This window comes from Pseudochaenichthys georgianus, chromosome 21, assembly GCF_902827115.2.
Source record: "Pseudochaenichthys georgianus chromosome 21, fPseGeo1.2, whole genome shotgun sequence".
NCBI lineage: Eukaryota > Metazoa > Chordata > Actinopteri > Perciformes > Channichthyidae > Pseudochaenichthys > Pseudochaenichthys georgianus.
Genome location: NC_047523.1, coordinates 1,115,799 through 1,139,078, shown reverse-complemented (window position 1 = coordinate 1,139,078; position 23,280 = coordinate 1,115,799). Strand labels below are relative to the sequence as shown.

Below are 23,280 nucleotides of genomic sequence, written 5' to 3'. Positions count from 1 at the left end.
CATCAAGAATTGGTCACAATCTGCAGCTGGAGGAGAGAGGATGCTACAAACTGCAACGCCGAAAAGATATACTCATAGAAAAATGCATGAATGAATCCAGGAATTTTCCTTAAAGATTTTACAGGAAAACACTGTAATGTTACAGATGTTTCCTCTCTTTTCAAAATCCATTGTCTTAAAATGTTACATTCAAATACCTTAAAGTTCTGATGAGAAAAATTAATTTTCACAATTGTATTTCATTAGATTTGTATGATCAAACACTAAAATAAATACAGAACCTAAAGTTCTACAGGGAGATTACTGTTATTTTGCAGCTTTTTTTCTAACATTTTCCAATCAAGCAAGTTCAATAAAATGACATCACAAAATGTTCGGTAGGGAACAATTACTGCTGTTAGACAGCTATCATACTGAATACATATTTACTGTGAATGTGTGCAAACATGTATGGCATATAGCTGTCTAACAGAAGTTAAATCCATTCCTCACTTATTCTGACAATGCACTTAACCCCAAATAAAAGAACCCAATGAAAAGAGTTGTTAAATAATAGTGAAGCCACGTTGTAATAACAATAACTCATCTCTCTCTCGAGTTCAGATTAATATTGTCGGGTTTTTTGAGTGTTCTTTTTCTGCTTTGCCAAACGCCACTGTGTCAACTGTCCTATTAGAGTTGCCGTATGGAGTTGTCCAATATGGCGGACCATCTCGCACATGCGCACTGCAGATAGGGCAGGGCGGCAGATCGGATAGTGACAACCATCATGCAACGCACTAGCAAGACGGCGGTCGCAATTGCGCATGTTGGCGTCGGTCTCGCTCATCTCAATCGAGCCTATTATCTTTGTTGTCTAAGTACTTGAGTCACATTTCTATCAGTATGAGTGGAGGTTTTGTTTTCTCCGTTATTAATATTCACAAAGCATTCATCCATCTTAGAGGTAGACTTTGTAGTAACTTTAGTTGTTGGACAGGTGTGTCAAGCAAAGCCTTCATTTTGTATCTGAGTATTAAAGAATGAAATCTAAATAATCCAACCTTCAGAATCCTGCAGTCTGTCTGTTATTGCAGTTGTGCTGTTCTAATGTGTTTGTCAGTTTGTGTAGTCAAATGTGAAACTGCAAATGGCTCGTCCACTGAAGCACAGGTTGTTTCCATAAAGGAACAATTACTGCGTTACGTACTGTATGCCTTGTCAGAAATAAACAGACATAAAGGACGCTGCTTTATAAAAGCCACATCCGTCTGTAGCTTCTGAAATCAGCTCGATGCTTTCAATGATACACTCTATGGCAGGGTCAAAAGAAAACACTCATACCTGTCATTCCAGAGCAGCGTGCTTGAAAGGAGTGCTCACATTACATAATTGCTTGGTTTCTCGAGTCCAATGAACAGAACAAGAGAAGGTGTTCCACATGTTTCAGCACTAATGCAAAACACAGCTCATAAAGGTGTAGGAGTGTGTGTCAGGATTATATATGTGAAGTCTCACATCTTTACAAACACTCTGAATGGTAAATGGACTGTATGTATGCAGCACTTGATCCAGTCTTTAGAAATCCTCAAAGCGCTCTACATACTTCAGGTCATCATTCAACCAGAGCAATGTGCAGCTTTTTGCCCCCAGGAGTGAATAGGGGTCATCTTGTCCGTTAAGGATACCTCAACATATCGCCTGCAGGGGGTGGGATCGAACTCACAACCTTCTGATTGTTAAATGATCCATACATTTACTGTCCTGCAGTCTGTCGCTATGACAATGCTGTGGCAATACAGGTTTGTTATCATTATCTTGTGATCAGTTTCGGTTGGCACACGTCATATTAGAAATTGCTTCATAAAAATCAACGCCCCCGTGGCTTTTGTCCAAATATAGAAACACAATCCTACTGCTGCATGCCCAGTAAAACATATTAGAATGTACCCGTGCTGACCGCTCGACTATCAAACCATGATCAACCTAAAGCACACCCAATCAGATGTGTTGAGTTAAAACACATCGTTATTGAGTCTAACTTCTAACATGTGGTCCAGTTTCTAGCAATGGTCGGTGCTTTTCAATTATATGCAAATTATGTCAAGTGGCCACGTAAATAATTCAAACTTTGAGCACCACATGACAGCAAATCCATTTGGCTGCGGTTGCTAAGGCAACAAGTGTACTATTGTGAATAGGTGAATGCATTCACGTCTGCTTATCATGTGGAGACAGCCTTACTGTGACCTCTATTGTCAACACATGTCGTTTTCTCAGCAAACTGAATAATATTAACGGTAGTAGGTTTAGAAAATGCGTAGAGGACCAAAGACAAGTAATAAACTCCACCTTTCTCTCACATGTGAAAAAACCATGAACATGTACTCTGGGATCTGAACAAAGGTGTCTTTCACATTTGTCAGTGTTTTCTAAGAGAAATACGACATAATGATCACATCTCACTTGAAACGCGGTCGACCTTCATTGTTTCTTGGTTCAGGGACTGACTCTCAACGTCTGAGCTGAATACATTTCTCAAACCCATAGAAACAACAAATCAAAAAAGTGTTTGCAGTTCTCTGAGCATGCCTGTGTCTCTCTTAGATGAGGAAATCATCTTCCGGAGCTGGGATGGAGACATCATGAAAGCCAACACACAGAGCAACGAGACCCAGCTGCTGCTGAAGAACACAACGTTTGTAAGTGCTGGCCCTGTGTCTCCACTCATTAAGGACATGTCCACTCAGGAAACTTGACAGCCATAAACAAAAAGTAAAACATATTGAAAGACATTGTATTACGTTTTTAGATCTCTGCTTTTCTAGCATCACGTGTCATTGTTACCATGGCAACGTGTTAGCCGTCAGCAGGTGTTCGCCCCGGCTGAGGTCGAGCTTTTTACACAGATCTCGTTTCGTGAGAATGTGTTAAGATTTGTTTTTAGATAATGATTGTTTGGCATTTGTATCTCTAAAGTAGTTTAAGAAAGTTCACAAAAACTGGATGGCTGAAAACTAAAAGAATGTATCTACTTTCCTTCCCATAGGCAACTTTTAAGGCCTCAACGTTTGCAGTTTCTCCAGATCTAAACTTTGTTCTTCTGGGATATGATGTCAAGCAGGTGAGCACCTCTCAATAATCTGCATTCACATTCTGACACTGGCGTTTGGCTCGGGCTGTTAATACTGGGGTTTACAGTTCCTGAACCAACATGGAGATGTGAGCCACATGCAGATCTCTTATCACTCGGTGAGTTTGAGCCAGCACTGATCCAGCACCAGGGCACCAGCGTCAGAGCTGTGAGAAAACACATCGGCTGTGTTCTAAATACCAAACCTACATTCTTTTCATTCTAATACTGACTAAGAGTTGAGTGTAAAGTGTGTTCCTAATTCAAAGTATGGGGATTCGTGTATGCCATAAATGCCCGGATGTATAAATAGGAAGGAATTTGCAAGGATGAGAGGGGAGCTTAATCCTGAACTGCCCCAACATGCATCGCAGCCCCTCATACTGCCAGGCAGATGATTTAATAATGAACCGTTAAATAATGAAACAGAGGAAACTGCTGTCAGCTCAGGAGGACAGTTGCCCTATTTTGCAATTACATTTTCTATAAAATGTGTTTTGTATAAATGTTGATTTGATATATGCAGTAAATACATTCCTAACATAAGTATGAGGGATGGCAGGTTGTAGCTCAGACAAACATGTAACACTCAAATATTGATATTAGATAGATAAATACTTTATTGATCCCAATTTGGGAGGTGTTTGCGTTGCAGCAGCATAAAAGACAAGGCAATGTAAGAGAAATAAAGACACTAGAAATAAACAGTCAGAAATATTTCTGAAATAGAAATAAAATAGCATTCAAAAGTAAAACAAAATGGTAACACTTTATATTAAGGTACACAAATTCACCATCAACTAGTTGTTAATTAACATGCATATTAGCAGTATAATGGCTCTTTATTAGTCCGTATAAAACACTTATTAATGCCTTATTCTACATGACCATATTCTACAAGTAATAAGCCATTAGTTGAGAGTTTTTCCTCAATAACCCTCTAATTAGTGCTGATTTGTTGCAAGTAAGGAAGTTGTTGTTCATGAGTTTTGGTCTTAATATGCTCTGCTCAATATGGGCCGAATAAGGCAGTAGTGGCACAAGAATAGTAATTCTCCCATAATAACACTTAACAAATATGATCTATTCTTATGTAACAAGACATGAATAAATAAATACCTAATTTTGAGTTATTTAGACACAATTAACACTTATAGTTGAATGTATTGTTACAAAGTGTTATTATAAAAAAAAAAATCAGAATTCTGGCGCTTTTTTTTCATATCCCCAAAACATTTTTTTCATTTTGCCCTAATCCTCTTCCGTAGAAAATATACATGTGGAAATACACATTTCCAGCAACAAATATGATGCAGGATATTATTGTGCAAGAAATGGATTATTCAATATTAAATGGAATTTTTTTTATTTTAAAATAATATTGGAAAATATAAAAATGCCTAATGGAGGCCATGCTGATTGTGAGCGATGCAGTCATGTGGTTTATACGGTTATATGATGAGATGTAGATATGTGACAGAGTTCTTCTGAGTTTACTAAGAGTAATATGATGTATGGTGGTAATCGATTTCCAACAAAGTCATTGAGATGTTTTTTAGAATTAAACAGGAGCAGGGTATGCAGAAGTATCAAACAGACCTGTCCAACAGAACAGTATGTTCCATTTGTTTACATGTAACAAATATGAAGCAATCCCCAGTCACTATCCCTATGACACAATTCACTTTGTTTCCAGTTGTTTCACTTGGAATTAAGAATATATCCACTGACTGCTATACTTGATGAAAAGAAAATGAAACGGGGAATCATAACATTAAAAATAATGCAGTTCTTTACCTTTAACTTTTTTACATTTTTTTTTACAATTGCTCAGTCTGGTGAAGACGGTAAGCCTGGCCCCTTTAAACCCCTCTGTAAACCTAGCTGACAGGACGATGGTTAATGTTGAGCCATGCTTATGTTTAGCATGGATCTAATACCTGGTTAGATGTACTGTATACAGTTTTAATATTAAAGAACCCTTGAATATTTACATACTAATATTGAAAAATGTGGTTCTTGTTTTTATTTCTATAAATTAATTTTGGTCTGATTAAAGGTGCAGTCATCAAATCTGCGTAAAGTTTGTTAATATTCAAACTTAACAACCCCCCCTAGATTCCCCCCTAGCTCCCAATGCCTTTCTATCCAAGAAGAAAAGATGTATTGGAGTCAAATTGCAGAGCCAACCTTTTATTTTCTGATCCCATCACACACGGACATTATAGATCACATTATGCCTTATCATGAGAGCAGCATTACTTGTCACAGCAGATTAGCACAGCTAGGCTAACACCACATTGACTCTGGTGAACATTGTGCTAATGAATTAGCAATTAAACTCAACAGCATGAAATGCTTTACACACAGGGATACAACTGATGACTCATTTGACACAAAAGGCAAATCAGTCAAGTAATGGACTCTAGTATACATTGACATGTTGCTTATCGATTCCTAAGGAAATGCATCTCGTCGCTTTCTGTACTGTTAGACGGGGGCGGGGCGGGGCGGGAAGTGTAGCACAGTGGCAGGGTTGGGAAGCAAAACTCGGTTCAGAGTAAGAACAAATAACAATTGTCCGGTATCGGGATTAATAGTTGTGAGGACAGGAGGCCGAGCCCCGCGGACCGCAGCTCTCTATGCTCCTTATCAGCTGATCGCTGCACAGTGCAGCTCAGCATCTCTCTCTCTCTCTCTTTCTACACACAGCGGCTCCGCTGCCCGTTTAACAGCCTCATCTTTGTCAAACTTTCTTATGTTCTTTCTCTAACATGTAATTGTGGTGTTATTGTGCTGTGTGTGTGTGTGTGTGTGTGTGTGTGTGTGTGTGTGTGTGTGTGTGTGTGTGTGTGTGTTAGCCAATAGTAGTGAAGCCCTACGGGCACGGTTCAGTGACGTCATAGGGAGACGACATGTTATGGTAACGGACATGTGAGCTAGGAGTGTTCTAGCATGTGGGCTACCAATAAAGAGACACGTAATTGTGACAGTTGAACTCACCGGAAAAAGTATTGTTTGGAGCCAATTGACGGTGAAAAGGAAGGAAAGTGGACATGGCAGACGATAATGCTAAGACACTCTCACAGCGGAGACACTTACCAAGGTGTGCGGGATGGCTTTCAAGGCTTCTTCGTTGTCAAGAAAAATGTCATAGATGACCAGTGTTGGGATGACCAGTGTTGGGACGGCGTTATTGTTGGCAGTAACTAGTACTCTAACGCATTACTTTTTAAATTCAGTAGGCAAGGCAAGGCAAGTTTATTTATATAGCACTTTTCGACGCAGGGTAATTCAAAGTTCTTTACAAAAAAGAAATGAAAGACATTAAGCATTAAAAAAGAAAAGCTAATAAAATAAACATTAAGGAAAAATACATGGATAAAAGTTACAGTGCAGTCTGAAAGATGAATAGTTCAATTAAACATTACAAGAAAAAGTACATTTACAGTAACTCAGTTACCGTTACTACATGGTGCGTTACTCCGTTACTGCGTTTTTTTTTTTATATAGTCAACAGCCAGGTGAACAGAGATGAGAACTGTACTTAAGTACAGTACTTGAGTAAATGTACTTAGATACTTCCTGTGTCACATGAGGAGACGGCCTGGGGGCGTGTTTGTGTTGTTTACTAACAAGACTGTCATGGCGGCTGCGGAGCTCAAGTCTAGTTTCTCCACCTGGAGATATTCTCACTATTTCACTTTTGTCGAGCACAAAGAAAAGAACGTTTTAGTTAAATGTAAGTTGTGTCCTGGCGGGTCAAAGAGCCTATCTACTGCCCAAACCAGTCATTCAAATCTCTTAAAACATCTGCAAAAACAACATGCTGGGACGAAGCTAGTAGCTAAGACCACAGAGACTCAGCCGACGCCACTCCACCTCCACCTGCACCGAAGCAACAGCGGCTGGATTTTAACCAAGGGACTGCTTGCCAGGGAAAAGTCGATAAAGCCATTGCACGGTATGTTGTAGAACACATGCAGGCTGTTGCTACAGTGGAGTCACCCGCTTTCAGGGAGCTAGTTAGCATGATAGCATGTCCGGGCGGCACACGGCATATGGGACGGAAAACTTTTTCCAACTACCTGGAGAAAGAATATACACAAATGTAAAGCCAGCTAATATCGATGCTATCCAGATTGCATATAATGCATGTCAAGTTGATCAACAGATTGTATTATTCTCCAATGCAATAACAGTACTGAAATGAAGGCTAAGGGCATTAATATAATGGGAGCCCTTTTTTAAGTAACTACAAAGTTACTTTTCACAGTAACGCATTACTTTCTGGTGTAAGTAATCAGTAAAGTAACTGAGTTACTTTTGAAATGAAGTAACTAGTAATGGTAACTAGTTACTGGTTTTCAGTAACTAGCACAACACTGTATATGAGCGGGCACATTTTAATATGCACAGACAGGGAGAAGGTGAACCAGTGGACTCGTTCGTCACAGCTCTATATGCACTAGCGGGGCATTGTAGCTACTGCGTGCTACATGATGAACTCATTCGAGACAGGCTTGTTGTCGGATTGACGGATAAGCGGCTGTCTGAACGGATGCAACTGGACTCAGACCTTACCTTGGGGGAAAAGCTATAACCATGGCTCGGCAGAGTGAAGAGGTGAAACGGCAACAATCTTCTCTGCCAAGTGACGATGTGTGACGCTAAATTAGTGGACAGAGTTTAAGAGCAGTAGCAAATCTGCTAAAAACAAAGCTCAATCTGCTAATAGCTACCAAGCCAAGCCACAATACAACAAGGGTAATGATGCAAAGTGTTATAACTGTGGTTGTTCTCCTTCACATGTAAAGACTGAGTGTCCAGCCAAGGAAATGCCATGCATGTGGGAAAATGGGACATTATATGCGTGTGTGTAAAGCAGCTAAAAGCGTGCATGAGGTTAATGAAGAAGAGGAAGGCTTGTTCTTAGGCAGCATTGAGGCCGAGAATGATCCGTGGATGGCAGACATTGACATTAACAACAAAAGCGTGCAGTTCAAAATTGACACTGATGTTACAGTCATTCCTCACTGCGTGTTTAAGGTGGTCGATAAGCACAAAGATCCACCAGCACTTCAAAAGCCAAGGAAGCCACTTTGGGGTCCAGGGAAAAATCCTTTAGACGTAGTGGGCTTTGCTGGCATGCTGCTGAAGAAAGGAGAGAGAGAACTTATGGAGGATGTGTATGTCATTCGACGCTTGCAAACAGCATTGCTCGGGAGGCCTGCCAGTGTAGCGCTGAAGCTAGTGGCACGACTAGACAACGTCACTATGGACACGCTAAAGACTAACCTAACCGTTTTCTCTGAAGACGCCTAGAAGGATTCCACTCCCACTGATGGACAAAGTCAAAGAGGAACTGTCCCGCATGGAAGACCTGGGAGTGATCAGCAGAGTTGAGGAGCCCATAGATTGGTGCGCTGGCATGGTGGTGGCGCCTAAAAAGACAGGGGCTGTTCGCATATGTGTGGATCTAACTAAACTGAACGAGTCTGTGTCGAGAAAAGTACATTCTACCTTCAGTGGAAGAAACATTGGGAAAGCTGGCTGGAGCCAAAATATTCAGCAAGTTGGATGCAAACATGGGGTTTTGGCAAATACCTCTAACAAAAGGCTCAGCCAAGTACACAACGGTCATTACACCCTTTGGCCGATACCACTTCAATCGGCTACCTTTCGCCATAGCCTCAGCCCCTGAGCATTTCCAAAACAGGATGACAACTGAGGTAACTGAGGGACTAGAGGGGGTCGTCTGGCACATGGACGATGTACTGGTGTGGGGCCAACCACAGGAGGAGCATGACCCTCGTCTGTATGCTGTGCTGGAGAAGATCCAAAAGGCAGGAATCACCTTGAATGTGGAAAAGTGCAACATATCCAAACAGGAGGTGACATACCTGGGCCATGTGATCACTGCTAGCGGCATTAGATCAGACCCGAGCAAGACAGAGGCGGTAAGGAAAATGGAAGAGCCGAAAAATGTGAGCGAGCTGAGGAGCTTTCTAGGCATGGTCAACCAGCTGGGGAAGTTCATACCGCAGCTAGCAGAGCGAGACAAGCCACTTCGAGACCTGCTCTCCAAAAAGAACTGCTGGCTGTGGGGCATCGATCAGGCCAGAGCCTTCCAAGATCTGAAAGACTCTCTGATATCTCCACCAGTGCTAGCCATGTATGACACAAACAGAGAAACCAAGGTCTCAGCAGATGCATCATCATACGGCTTGGGCAGTGTGCTTCTGCAGAAATGGGAAGAGGATTGGAGACCAGTAGCCTATATGTCACGTTCTCTCACACAGACGGAGCAGAGATACGCACAGGTAGAAAAGGAAGCTTTAGGCTTAACCTGGGCTTGTGAAAGGTTTCACAACTTTCTCATCGGCAGACACTTTGAGCTGGATACAGATCATAAACCTCTACTGAGTCTCCTGGGGTCTCAGGCATTGGATGCGCTTCCCCCACGGATTCAACGTTTCCGCATGCGCCTGATGCGTTATTCCTACTCAATCACACATGTGCCAGGGAAAAGCCTGTGGACGGCCGATACACTGTCACGTGCACCTGTGAAAAGAGACTCCACACCAGATGAAAAATAGTTATTCGAGAGCACGAATATCTATGTGGACATGATTATTGATAGTTTGCCAGCTAGCACGGCTTACCTGGAAGAGCTAAAAGAGCAGTTGGCAAAGGACAGTGTGTGTGGAAGAGTGATGCAGCTGTGTGAAGAGAAATGGCCAGCACACAGCAACAGCAAACCAGCCATAAAGCTATACTGGGCGGAACAAGCGTTCATAACTGTAAAGGACGGACTACTGTTAAAGGGGGACATACTCGTCATCCCCGCAACAATGAGAAATGATGTGCTCGCCAGACTACATGAAGGTCACCAAGGAGTGGTGAAGTGTAGGGAGCGTGCCCGACAGTCTGTATGGTGGGCAGGGCTAAATCAGCAGCTGAATGAGTTGGTTCTCAACTGCCGGACATGGAGCAAGGAGAGACAGAACCCCAACGAGCCGCTGATGCCAACACAATACCCAGGCCGACCATGGCAGAAACTGGGTGCCGACTTGTTTATGCTGGGAAGCAAGTCATATCTGCTGGTAGTGGATTATGCATCAAGGTATGTGGAAATGGCTTTGCTGACACCCACACAATCAACGGATGTAATCCACCATCTCAAATCCATCTTTGCACGACATGGTATCCCTGAGACGCTGGTCACAGACAACGGGGCGCAGTTCTCGGGAAGGGCATTTGAAGAGTTTGCAGAGTTGTATGGATTTAAACACGTCACCAGCAGCCCGAAATATCCACAGAGCAACGGTGAGGCAGAACGGGCTGTAAAGACTGTGAAGAGTCTCGTTAAGAAAGCAGCAGACCCATATCTGGCTCTGCTGGCTTACAGAGCCACCCCACTACAGAACAGGTATAGCCCTGCGCAACTTCTCATGGGGAGCAGGCTTCGCACAATGGTGCCAACATTACCAGCGCTGCTGGATCCTGCTCTTCCCGACAGCGAGGCTGTAGTTCTGCGAGAAAGAGAGAGGAGAATAAAGGATGCACAGCGGTACAACCTGCGTCATCGAGTGAGAAGTCTTGAGAGGCTTGCACCGGGAAAAGAGGTTTGGGTCACGGATCAGAAGGCGAGTGGAACGGTTATTGGCAGTCACAACACGCCGCGCTCTTACATTCTTGAGGGACCTCATGGGACAGTCCGGCGTAATCACCATCATCTATTAAGGGCCCTTATTTACACCTGAAGGGAGCACTCCTGATTCGAGGGAGATGCTACAAGCGCACCTCCAGAGATGAGTCATTAGCAGGCGTCCACGGTGGTTGTGCAATGACCCTCCCTGCCAGAGGGAGGAGACACTTCTATACTGCAGGTTTACCAGAATAAGTAGAATATAAACCTACTTCAAGGATGTCTGTGTTACAGCGGAAAAAGCGTATTGAGCAAGCATGTTAATCCCAAGTGTCCTGTTTTCAATCTTACCCTGTTGCTGTTAAACTGCTGAATTTCCCCACGGGGATTAATAAAGATCCATCGTATCTTATCGTGCAACTGTATTTGCCCCTGATATGTAGTAGAGTATACATTTGAAGTGGCATACAACAGAAACACTTTAATTTAAGAAAAGTACTTATTAGGCGCTTTCACACCGGAATACTTTTCCCAATAACTAGGCCGATGGTTCTTGGGATTTTGCTTTTACACCAAAAAGATCTGGAACTAGAACCTACAGATGTAGCACTCCAGATAGGACTCACATGGGTGTGTCCCAACCAAAAACCCAGCGGATCCCAGTGGCTGGGGGTGTTGCCAAATTGCTAGAGGGCGTTGCCCAATTTCCCCATTTGTTCAATTACAGGATTTAACCATGAGATGGCGCTTCATTAACAAATACACAAAGACAACTGGTGTTATAGAACTTAGTCTGTTTGCAATGTTTGCAGCTCTGCAGTTGTGTTTGCTGAATACTGTAGCATTTAATCACGTATGTGTTACTGTATGGTTTTCACAAGCTACTATAATGAAAAAATATCAATGTTTTAGATCAAATAAAGTGTATAGTTTGCTTTATGCAGTATATTTGTTGTAATATTGTTGAGGTGCTTTTACACAGTACAGTAGATTGAAGGAAATCAACTTATACATTAAGATAAGATAAGATAAGATGGACCTTTTTATTAATCCCCGTGGGGAAATTCAGTAGTTCAAACAGCAACAGGGTAAGAGTGAAAAACAGGATAGCACAGATTCACACAGTTTAATAAAATCAAAAATAAGATGAGCGATACAAATAATAATAATGAGAAGCTATGAAATAAGAAATAAATAAAGCTAAAATGTAATTATCATATATTATAATGTATTGTATTATTAAGTAATATCATACATTAACCCCATTATAGCAGATGCCACATTGAATGGATGAACACATTTATGCATAATTAATTACAACAGTAATTTAGTATTTCTAAATACAAGTTGTAAAATTACTTATATGTAGATTAGATCAGATTATAATCTTTAATGACCACACAGCCAGGCTGGTGGAATTCGTGTTCAGTGCAGTAGTATTACAGCTTGTTCCATACAATTCAACATACAATAAACAGACAATAAAAAGTACAACACACAGCACAGGGCAAAGACATATCATAACATAAAGTTCAAGGTGTGGTGGATTGTTATTGTTCTTTGGGGTTATTTAGAGTCCATTTAGTGTCCGTATTGCAAAGGGGAAGAAGCTGTTTGAAGCGAGCGGTTTTGGCTGACAGTGACCTGTAGCCCCTCCCTGAGGGCAGAAGTTGGAAGACATGATTTTCTTTGCCCTTGTGACAGTTCGTTGGTGGTGAAGTGATTCGAGTGATGGAAGGGGACTGCCGGTGATGTTTGATGTTTTATTGATGATACGTTGAAGTTTATTCCGGGAGAGGTTGTCTGAACTGCTGTACCAGACGGTGATGGATGATGTGAGGATGCTTTGGATGATGGCTGTGTAGAACTGGATTAGGAGATGTTTCCTCACTCTGTATTTCTTGAGCTGCCGCAGAAAGAATAGCCTTTGGTTGGCTTTTTTGTAGATGTGGTCTGTGTTGGTCTTCCATTTGAGGTTATTGCTTATGTGAGTGCCAATAAACTTGAGTGATTCTGTGGTGGAAATGAGTTTGCCGGAGATAGATAGAGGTTATTTGGGCTGTGGCTTTCGCCTGAAGTCGATGATTATTTATTGGGTTTTTGCTGTGTTAAGTAGGAGGTTGTTTTCTGAGCACCAGGTGACTGCTTGATGGATCTGAGTGAGGTATTGTGTGTCATTATTATTTGAGATGAGTCCTGTTGTGTTGTGTCATCTGCGTATTTATATATGTTGACTGTGGGGTGCTGAGATGTGAGTTGGTTTGTGTAGAGTGAGAATAACCAGGGGCATAGGACACAGCCTTGTTATTTATTTTGACCCGTTGTTGTCTGTTCCAGAGGAAGCTGTGGATCCAGTGACAGATGCAGGGGTCAGTGTTCATGTCCATTAGTTTATTGAAGAGTTTTTCCGGGTTGATGGTGTTGAAAGCGGAGCTGAAGTCCTGGAACAAGATACGGGCGTAGGTGTTGGGGGATTCCAGGTGTTGTAGAGTGTGATGGATTGCCAGGTTGACAGCGTCATCAACGGATCTGTTGGTTCTGTAAGCAAATTGATATGGATCCATGAGGGGGGAGGTGCTGGTTTTTAGGTGCCTGAGAATGATGCGCTCAAATGATTTCATCGCCACAGATGTGAGGGCTATGGGTCTGTAGTCATTGAGGCAGGATATTGTATTAGACTTGGGTCCAGGGATGATAGTGGATTCCTTAAAACGGTGAGGAACTGAACACTGGCAGAGGGAGGAGTTGAAGATGTTGGTGAAAACAGGGGCCAGTTCTGCAGCACAGTGATGGAGTGCCGCAGGGCTGATGTTGTCTGGGCCTGCCGCCTTGTTTCTCTTCAGTCTCCTGAACGTGCACCTCACCTCTGCCTCTTTGATGAGGAATGGTGGGGGAGGGGGGGGGAGATGGGGGTGATAGTGGAGAAACTGGAGAATGATCAAACCTGCTGTAGAAGGCGTTCAGTTTGTCCGGAAGCTGATGGTCATTTTCAGGTGTGGGGGGAGGCTTTGTTTTGTAGTTGGTGAGGACCTGAAGTGTTTTCCAAACTGTCCTAGTGTTATTGTTTGAAATGTCCTGTTCTATTTTTGAAGCATAATTTAATTTGGCTTTTCTTATTCCAGATCTAAGTTTGTATTTTGCAGCCATATAGTCCTCTTTATTTCCGGATTTGTATGCATAGTTTTTGTCCTTTCTTAATTGTTGAATTTCTTTGGTGAACCAGGGCTTATGTTGTGTTGTTTTACTGTTTTCGTCGGGATGCACAGCTGCTCACAAAATTGGACATAATGACGTCACTGTGTCGGTGTAGGCATGGAGGTCCCCAGCTGCGTTGAAAACTTCCCAATCAGTGCATGCGAAGCATCCACGCAACTTTTCGATGGCTACTGTGGACCAGGACTTGGAGGATTTTATTGGTGTTTCCGAGGATTTCAATTGTTGTTTGTCCTTCGGGATAAGCAGCAGCATTGCGTGGTCCGACTTGCCGAGCGGAGCTCCCGCAGAAGCACGGTAAGCCTCCTTGAGTGGAGTATAGCAGTGGTCGAGTGTGTTGTTTCCTCTGCTGGGGCAGGTAACTTGCTGGTGGTAGTTGGGAAGCTCCGTGGACAGATTGGTGTGGTTGAAGTCGCCTAACACAATTATTGCTGCGTCTGGATGTGCGTTTTCCACGGAGGAGATGTGACTGGCTAGATCGCTCATGGTGGTGTTAGCGTTAGCCTCAGGTGGAATGTAAACACCGATTATGATTATCGATGCAAACTCTCTGGGAAGGTAGGTGGGTCTGCATTTGACAGTTCCAGGAGTGGGGAACATGCATGGCTTAGCGAGGTGGAGTTTGTGCACCAGCGATGGTTGACCATAATGCATATTCCACCACCTTTAGATGTGTGTGTTAGTTCCACTGACCTGTCGGCTCGGTGGAGTTTGTATCCTGCGAGTGATACTGCTTGGTCGGGAATCGAATGATCCAGCCAGGTTTCAGTCAGGCAGATGGCGGAGCAGTCACCGTAGGTTTTGTTTGACTGGATCAGGAGGTGAAGTTCATCCATCTTGTGCCTGAGAGATCTTACATTTGACAGCAGAACGGCAGGGAGTGGGGGTCGGTATGGGCGCCTCTTGAACCGCGATAGGACACCGGAGCGCCTGCTCCCTTTGCCGGTTTGCTGCCATGGCGTTGGGAGGCCAGGTGAAACAGGTAATATTTCCTTCGGGAAAGACGTTGATGACTCCAAAACTGCATGTTGGTTGTGTCTGAAGTTTAGTAGGTCCCAGCGGGTGTATTGGATAACACATGAAACTTTACACACATATAGGGCAGACAAAAGTATGACAGACATGAACATAGCTTGCACTGGGGCGAGCCTCACGGCCGCCATGACTTTCTCATTGGAATATTTAATATTAATAACATAATGATTATTTTCAGATGATAATACTTTTCAGGGTTAGGTCCGGTATGATAGTGCTTAGCTCTCTGCTGCAGAGAAGATCACTGCTCTAAACAAAGTCAAAAATCGTACATCCAAACGGAATAAATATAATTAATTATTATTAATACGTTGTCTTGTTCATTGTTTTTCACTTTTATTAAATGTTTAATTATTCCGACACAGACTCGAAATAGGCCAGTGTTCATTTCGTCAACGAAAACTGACGAAACATTTTCGTCAACGACCTTTTTTACATGACTAAGACGAGACGATGACGAGCTAAAAATAGATTATTCATAACGAAAACTATCATGAAATGTATATTTAGTTTTCGTTGATGAGACGAGATGGGACTAAGGTGTTAATGGTGGACTATCGGACATTCAAAATGCAGCATATTTTCCCCCCAAGTGTCCATCTTGTCTGTCAAAATGCATCTTACGTATCTAACTTGCAATATCATTATTTCCGCTCTCTTCACTCCAGAAGAGCGATCTCCCTGAGTCTCTCTGTGTGCGGGTGATCACAGGAGGGGGCGGGGGGAGAGCTGTGGAATGTGACCATCCCCTTTGGGAGACTTCCTCCACACGTTCCGATGGCCAATTAGTTTTAAACAAAGTGTTCCCAACATACAGCATAGGCAACATGGGGGGTGGGGGCTGGTGAACGGTATGGTCCCCAGGATGTGTCCTAATCAAACCAAAAGAGAAAATGCAGATATCATTCTCTCTCTCGACTCGCTGGTATCTCGAGCTGAGCGCTCATTGGTGGTTTTTACCACGTGCTGCTGATGAAACTCTCCATTGGCTCGGCAAAAGTTGTTTGTTGTTTTGTGTCAGTTTTACGTCGCTACTTCCATTCACATTGTTCATCATTGTTCCACAATGTTTATCATCATGAAATTAATATCTATATATGTTATACTATACTTGCACTGCTTACCGTTTTCATACTTTATATATCTTAGCATATTCATACACACTGTTAATACTGCTCACAGGCTGGGCTGCTGTGTATATCTAGTGTATTCATACTGTACCCCCCTCACTGTTTATTCATCATTCAATTAATTCTATGTTTTATTCTGTAGATTGTGTACATTACTTTTCACTGCTTGTTGCACCTGGTTAGAAGCTAAACTGCATTTTGTTGTCTCAGTACCTGTAATATCCACCCTGATCATTATCCATCACACATCCTCTGTTTTATTTATTTGATTTGTTGCATTGTCTTGTTTATGTTTCTTATGCTGGTTTTAGGTATTGTTTATCTTGTTTTTTATGTGTTTGTACGGCGACCTTGAGAGCCTTGAAAGGCGCCTATATAAAATAAATGAATTATTATTAATGTGCTATAACAATAAAGTTGAATCTAATCTTGAGCAGGAACAAATGTATTTACTTAGTACATATCTGACATTAACAATTAAACACATTTGTGCATTCTTTATGAATGCAAACCGAGTCAAGCCGACTCCGGAGGAAATCATATTTCGTTTATTTTTAACGAAATAAATGTGGTTTAATCCACATAATTTACTGTGTTAATTGTTTACTGTAGTATTGTTTAACTTGAAGGTGCCTGATGTGAACATTTCCAAAAGAACGTCTATTAAATGGCCTTTGTATGTATACAGTACAGTCTAGTCCAACTATTTACACCTTCCTTTTTTCCCGTCAAGAGTTTGAATTGGAGAAAGGTAATGGTTATCAATGGTGCTTTTAAAGCCTATTGCAATAATAATAATCAAGGAAGCGGCAGGTCCCTACATCAGGGAACATTTTGGGTCAGATCACCGCTTCTTCCAGGACAATGACCCGAAGCACAGCGCGGCTGCAGCTGGAATTGCTGCGGAGGGAATCAACTGGGTTAAGACTCCACCAGAATCTCCGGATTTGAATCCCATCGAGCTGGTCTGGCACTTGATGAAAGACTACATTCGGAAGGAGGCTAAACCAGGCTCAAAGCAGGAGCTTATGCAAGCGATAGAGGATTTTTGGAAGACTGACCCAAGACACATGTAGTCGACTGATTACAGGCCTCAATAAAGTCCTACCATTGATTGTGCAAAATAAAGGTGGACATAGTGGAAAGTAAAATTGACCTTGTCATCAGGTTCTATAAAGTACTTCAATACAAATACAAAATAATGTATGTGTATGTGTTTTAGCCCCAGAAAAACAGATCCTGAAATAGCTCGTCCTGGTTTCCGCAACAGATAGGACTATACAGTATGGTGTCTGTTATGTCAGTTATTTTTAAATAAAACTGTGAAAACTGAACTTGAAAATGGTTTCCTCCTTTTATTTACACTATTATTTTCCCGACGGGGAGACGTGTGTGATTAAAAGTGTATTCGCAGAAATGTAAAGTGATCTAACTAAGTTCTATTCATATTCTTGACGGGAAGAGCAGTGTAAATGGGTGGCCATATGCATTTGAAAAGCAATATAAATCACACAGTTATTATGGAATAGGCTTTAAAAGCACCATCGATAACCATTTATCCAATTCAAACTCTTGACGGGAAAAAAGGAAGGTGTAAATGGTTGGGCTCGACTGTACTGTATACATACAAAGGCCATTTAATAGACGTTCTTTTGGAAATGTTCACATCAGGCACCTTCAAGTTAAACAATACTACAGTAAACAATTAACACAGTAAATTATGTGGATTAAACCACATTTATTTCGTTAAAAATAAACGAAATATGATTTCCTCCGGAGTCGGCTTGACTCGGTTTGCATTCATAAAGAATGCACAAATGTGTTTAAAGTAAATACATTTGTTCCTGTTCAAGATTAGATTCAACTTTATTATTATTGCACATATTACAGGTACTGAGACAACGAAATGCAGTTTGGCTTCTAACCAGGTGCAACAAGCAGTGAAGTGAAAAGTAATGTACACAATCTACAGAATAACATATAGAATGAATTGAATGATGAATAAACAGTGAGGGCTATGAATACACAGCAGCCTGTGAGCAGTATTAACAGTGTGTATGAATATGCTAAGATATATAAAGTATGAAAACGGTAAGCAGTGCAAGTATAGTATAAAATATATAGATATTAATTTCATGATGATAAACTTGTGGAACAATGATGAAAAATGGGAATGGAAGTGGCGACGTAAAACTGACACAAAACAACAAACTTTTGCCGAGCCAATTGGAGAGTTTCATCAGCAGCACGGGGTAAAAACCACCAATGAGCGCTCAGCTCAAGATACCAGCGAGTCGAGAGAGAGAATGATGATTTTCTCTTTTGGTTTGATTAGGACACATCCTGGGGACCATACCGTTCCCCACCCCCCATGTTGCCTATGCTGTATGTTGGGAACACTTTGTTTAAAACTAATTGGCCATCGGAACGTGTGGAGGAAGTCTCCCAAAGGGGATGGTCACATTCCACAGCTCTCCCCCCCCCCCCCTCCTGTGGTCCCCCGCACACAGAGAGACTCAGGGAGATCGCTCTTCTGGAGTGAAGAGAGCGGAAATAATGATATTGCAAGTTAGAAACGTAAGATGCATTTTGACAGACAAGATGGACACTTGGGGGAAAATATGCTGCATTTTGAATGTCCGATAGTCCACCATTAACACCTTAGTCCCATCTCGTCTCATCAACGAAAACTAAATATACATTTCGCCATAGTTTTCGTCATCAAGAATCTATTTTTAGCTCGTCATCGTCTCGTCCTAGTTATGTAAAAAAGGTCGTTGACGAAAATGTTTCATCATAGTTTTCGTTGACGAAATTAACACTGGCATATTTAAACTGTCGCACTTCCTGTTGTTTCTATCGCGCATTGCCGAGTCTGTGCCGGAAATATCAAACATTTAATAAAAGTGAAAAACAATGAACAAGAAAACGTATTAATAATTATATTTATTCCGTTTGGATGTACGATTGTTGAATTTGTTTAGAGCAGCAAATATGATTGTGTTTGAATGATTAAATGTAGGGTGAATTGCCCTAATGTGGGAAATGTTTGCATTTCAGACTTCGGGAATATATTGCGATATGAAGCCGATACAATACATCACAATCCAGTACCATTCTGAAATCCCCAGGATGTGTCCTAATCAAACCAAAGTAAAAATGCAGATATTACACTCATAAAATAAATGGTAGATATATTAGTACTCTTAGTGCCAAGTTGTCTCAGACAATCTGCTTTTCCTAATGTTGGACAGTTCTGTGCAAAATGTGGGACACTGAAAAGTCTATGTTAAAAAGCCTCAGTCACCTTAATTCATGTAATAAAACAATCTCAGACCAGTAACACTCAAAGCTAAATGTGCAATGCCATGCTATGTTACTATTTATAATGTTATTGTTGTTACAACAGAAGACTTTTTTATTTAAATTGAAGTTAAATGCATCAATCTGGTGCACTTTGAGGGCAAAATTAAGAGATTTGTGGATACTCATATGAAACAGAACTGTTCTTACAATGTGTGTTGGAAGGATTTATTAAATTACTATGCATATTTTATTGTGTAAACACACAGCTGATCACATGAGAGCTGCCGTTTCATTCAGACTGTTTAAAAAAAAACAACGGTCTAATTTTAACAACTCAATGTGTGATTGTTATAGCAGTCATTTTAGACACTAATAATACAGTAAAATATTAACACTGTACATATTATTGTTTGCCCGTGGGTTTAGGATTATCGGTAGTGAGAGCCGTGCTGCATTTTCCTCCAGTCGGATGTGATATAAAAACAAAGAGATTATTTTTGTTGTTGTAAACTCACGCGGATTAAACTACATATTAGTGCATTCATTTCAATTTGCGAACATATGATACTTTACATGATCGTGAGGATGATGATTGAAAATTGTTTGTTTGAGCCGGGCTGCATTTCCTGATGAAAAAACATAGCAATGGTTTTGTACTTACGCCAACGTGAATTAAACAACATTATTTTGTTTTGTAAATGATTACATGTCTCTTATTTAGCACAGAACATGATCCTATCCGTGACATATGGATCTTAACAAATATCCGCTATATCAGATACCTGTAGATCTATCAGCTGTTTATTTCACATGAGTTCCAGTGTGGCAGCTTTTCACGGCTCCCCCTGGTGGATCCATGATCCATTGCAGCTGGTTTCCATCCATCCATCCATCTTCTCCCGATTATCCGTGGTCGGGTAGCGGGGGTAGCAGTTCCAGCAGAGAGCCCCAAACTTTCTTTTCCCTGGCGACATCAACCAGCTCTGACTGGGGGATCCCAAGGCGCTCCCAGGCCAGCGAAGAGATATAATCCCTCCACCTGGTCCTAGATCTACCCCTTGGTCTCTTCCCAGCTGGACGTGCCTGGAACACCTCCCTATGGAGGCGCCCAGGTGGCATCCTAACTAGGTGCCCGAACCACCTCAACTGGCTTCTTTCGACGCGAAGGAGGAGCGGCTCAACTCCGAGTCCCTCCCTGATGACCGAACTTCTCACCTTATCTCTAAGGGAGACACCAGCCACCCGGCGGAGGAAACCCATCTCGGCCGCTTGTATCCACGATCTCGTTCTTTCGGTCATGACCCATCCTTCATGACCATCGGTGAGGGTAGGAACGAAAATGGCCCGGTAGACAGAGAGCTTTGCCTTCTGGCTCAGCTCCCTTTTCGTCACAACGGTGCGGTAAAGCGACTGCAGTACCGCTCCCGCTGCTCCGATTCTCCGGCCCATCTCACGCTCCATTGTTCCCTCACTCGAGAACAAGACCCCGAGATACTTGAACTCCTTCACTTGGGGTAAGGACTCATTCCCTACTTGGAGTGGACAGCTGGTTTCATTATAATTAAATGTATTTATCAATGGGGCGTATCAAGTCCTGCGGGTGGTTTTCCTTTTCAGCAGGGGCCCACCCCGTGCAGATCACGGACCCGCACGGGTAGGCGTCTGAAATGAAGCGCTACATCTGTAGTTCGCGCAAAACTTTCCACCCCCAGATAGTCCCTACTAGAGAGTAGGTACTTTTCTCGGTAGGAAATTGTTTGTGGGTGTGTCGGCCACACTAACAATTTCTGATTGCCTGGGCGAATTGCAAACCATGCCCCGTAAAACTCCGAAAAGTTTTGTGAAGCCTCCATTTTATTTGCTCACATTAGCATTATTAGCATTAGCCCAACGCACCAACGGAGGGAGACTAACTTATGGCCAGAGATGGGGTCGTTACTAAAAAAAAGTAATATATTACATATTACATATTACTTTAAAAAAAAGTTATATATTACACTACTTCGTTACTCTCTACATAAAATGTGTTACTTTACTCGTTACTTTACTCGTTACTTTACTCGCAGGGCCGGCCCGCCCCTCCCTACAGGCAGATCACGCAGACTGCTAAAGTTTCAAATGTTCTCTTTAGTTCAGTTTCCATTGTCGCATAAGACTGATCCAGATAGCTCCTGAATGTTTTCATATCTGACCATGGCTGTCCTCTGTCTCCTGCTATCTGTATATTTTGCGCAGTCTATCTCTGCTCACGCTGTTGCGTCAGCGTTTTCTCCTGCGTGTTGGCCATGTGTTGCACTGGAGCCAGACTGGAGCACACCGCAAAGACTTCAGCCGAGCACGTACGAACTGCGCATGCGTAAGTGGCAATAACTCTCCTTACCAGCAGACGGCGGTAGTGTGTATTCCTCATTCAAAACAGGCAACAACCGGAAAACAGAGAAGAAGAACAGACTACGTGTGTGATATAAATAAACAACAGCTATGTGCGTTAGCTTCACATTAGCATGTGTTCTTTGCAGGTGTTTGTTGAGGTTTGAGTATGACTGATTTTAGAAAGTAACGAAGTAACGCGTGTCGGGGCAATGTTAGTAACTGTAGTGTGATTACTGGATTATAAAAGTAGCGCGTTACACTACTCCGTTACCGACAAAGTAATACTTTGTAACGCGTTACACCCAACTCTGCTTATGGCAACACAAAATAAAACATGGGAGCGGTGGAGTGATGAGGAGGTGTTGGCGCCAGTTGGCGCCAGTCCCCAACTTCGGGTCGCAGTATACGCCGTGAAGTTGTTTGCGGCCTGCCACCCAAATACTGTGCAAGCTTTTTTGATGACTTTACTGAACTGCTGTCTATAGTGTGTATTGACTTTGACCGTCTAGTCATTGTTGGTGATTTTAACATCCATGTTGACAACCCCCAGGTCAGAGGGGCAAAATAACTGTTTTGTGTTCTTGATAGCTATGGACTGACTCAGCATGTGACGGAGCCCACGCACAATAAGGGGCACACTCTGGATTTAATTATCTCAAAGGGTCTGAATATCTCTAAGGTTGTGGTGACTGATGTTGCGCTCTCTGACCATTCCTGTGTTTTCTTTGAGAGCTCTATTTCTGTTCACAAAAATGTTCAAAAAGAGGTATCCACAAAGCGATATTTAACTGAATATACTAGGGAAATGTTTACTCAGAATTGTTCTTCCACACTTGCCCCTGCTAACATCTCAGTAAATGAGCTAGTAGATCATTTTAATTCAAAAATTAAAAATGTTATAGATGCCATTGCTCCAATTAAGGTAAAGGAAGTGACTGGGAAGAAAATATCTCCATGGAGAAAGGCCATGACCGTGAAAACAGAAAAAAGAGAATGTCGAAAAGCTGAACGCAGGTGGTGAAAAACAAATCTCCAGGTTCACTTTGAAATCTATAAAGACTGACTTGGCCTTTATAATTTGGAATTGAAAAACGCACGACAATTCTATCCATCAGGGCGTGCAATGATTCTGCCTCCTTTTTCACTGACAAAATTCAGAAAATCAGACGAGCAGTCAGTGCCTCTGCATCAGGTACAGCAAATGTGTTGTCTCTGTGTCCACTTAACATCAAGTCAAACACCATGACACAATTCCATCAGATTAATGATTAAAACCTAGAGGACATTATACAACTTCTGAAATCCTCCTCCTGCTGCCTTGATATTTTGCCTTGCATGGCCTCAGATCTACTTCATATAGTAAACAAATCTCTTCACTCAGGTATTTTTCCACAGGCCCTGAAAACGGCAGTCATTAAACCGCTCTTAAAAAAGAATAATCTAGATGCTTCAGTAATGAA

General features: G+C 42.0%; 1 protein-coding gene across 1 annotated transcript in view; it reads left to right on the top strand.

The window, feature by feature from the left end:
* The window catches only part of LOC117466834 (inactive dipeptidyl peptidase 10-like), a 104,203-nt gene that overhangs the window by 21,861 nt on the left and 59,062 nt on the right, over window positions 1-23,280 (top strand). Inside the window, exons 5-6 of the mRNA XM_034110310.1 lie at window positions 2,587-2,681; window positions 3,029-3,103. Of these exons, the coding sequence (XP_033966201.1) occupies window positions 2,587-2,681; window positions 3,029-3,103 (170 nt within the window). The remainder of the gene's footprint in view (window positions 1-2,586; window positions 2,682-3,028; window positions 3,104-23,280) is intronic.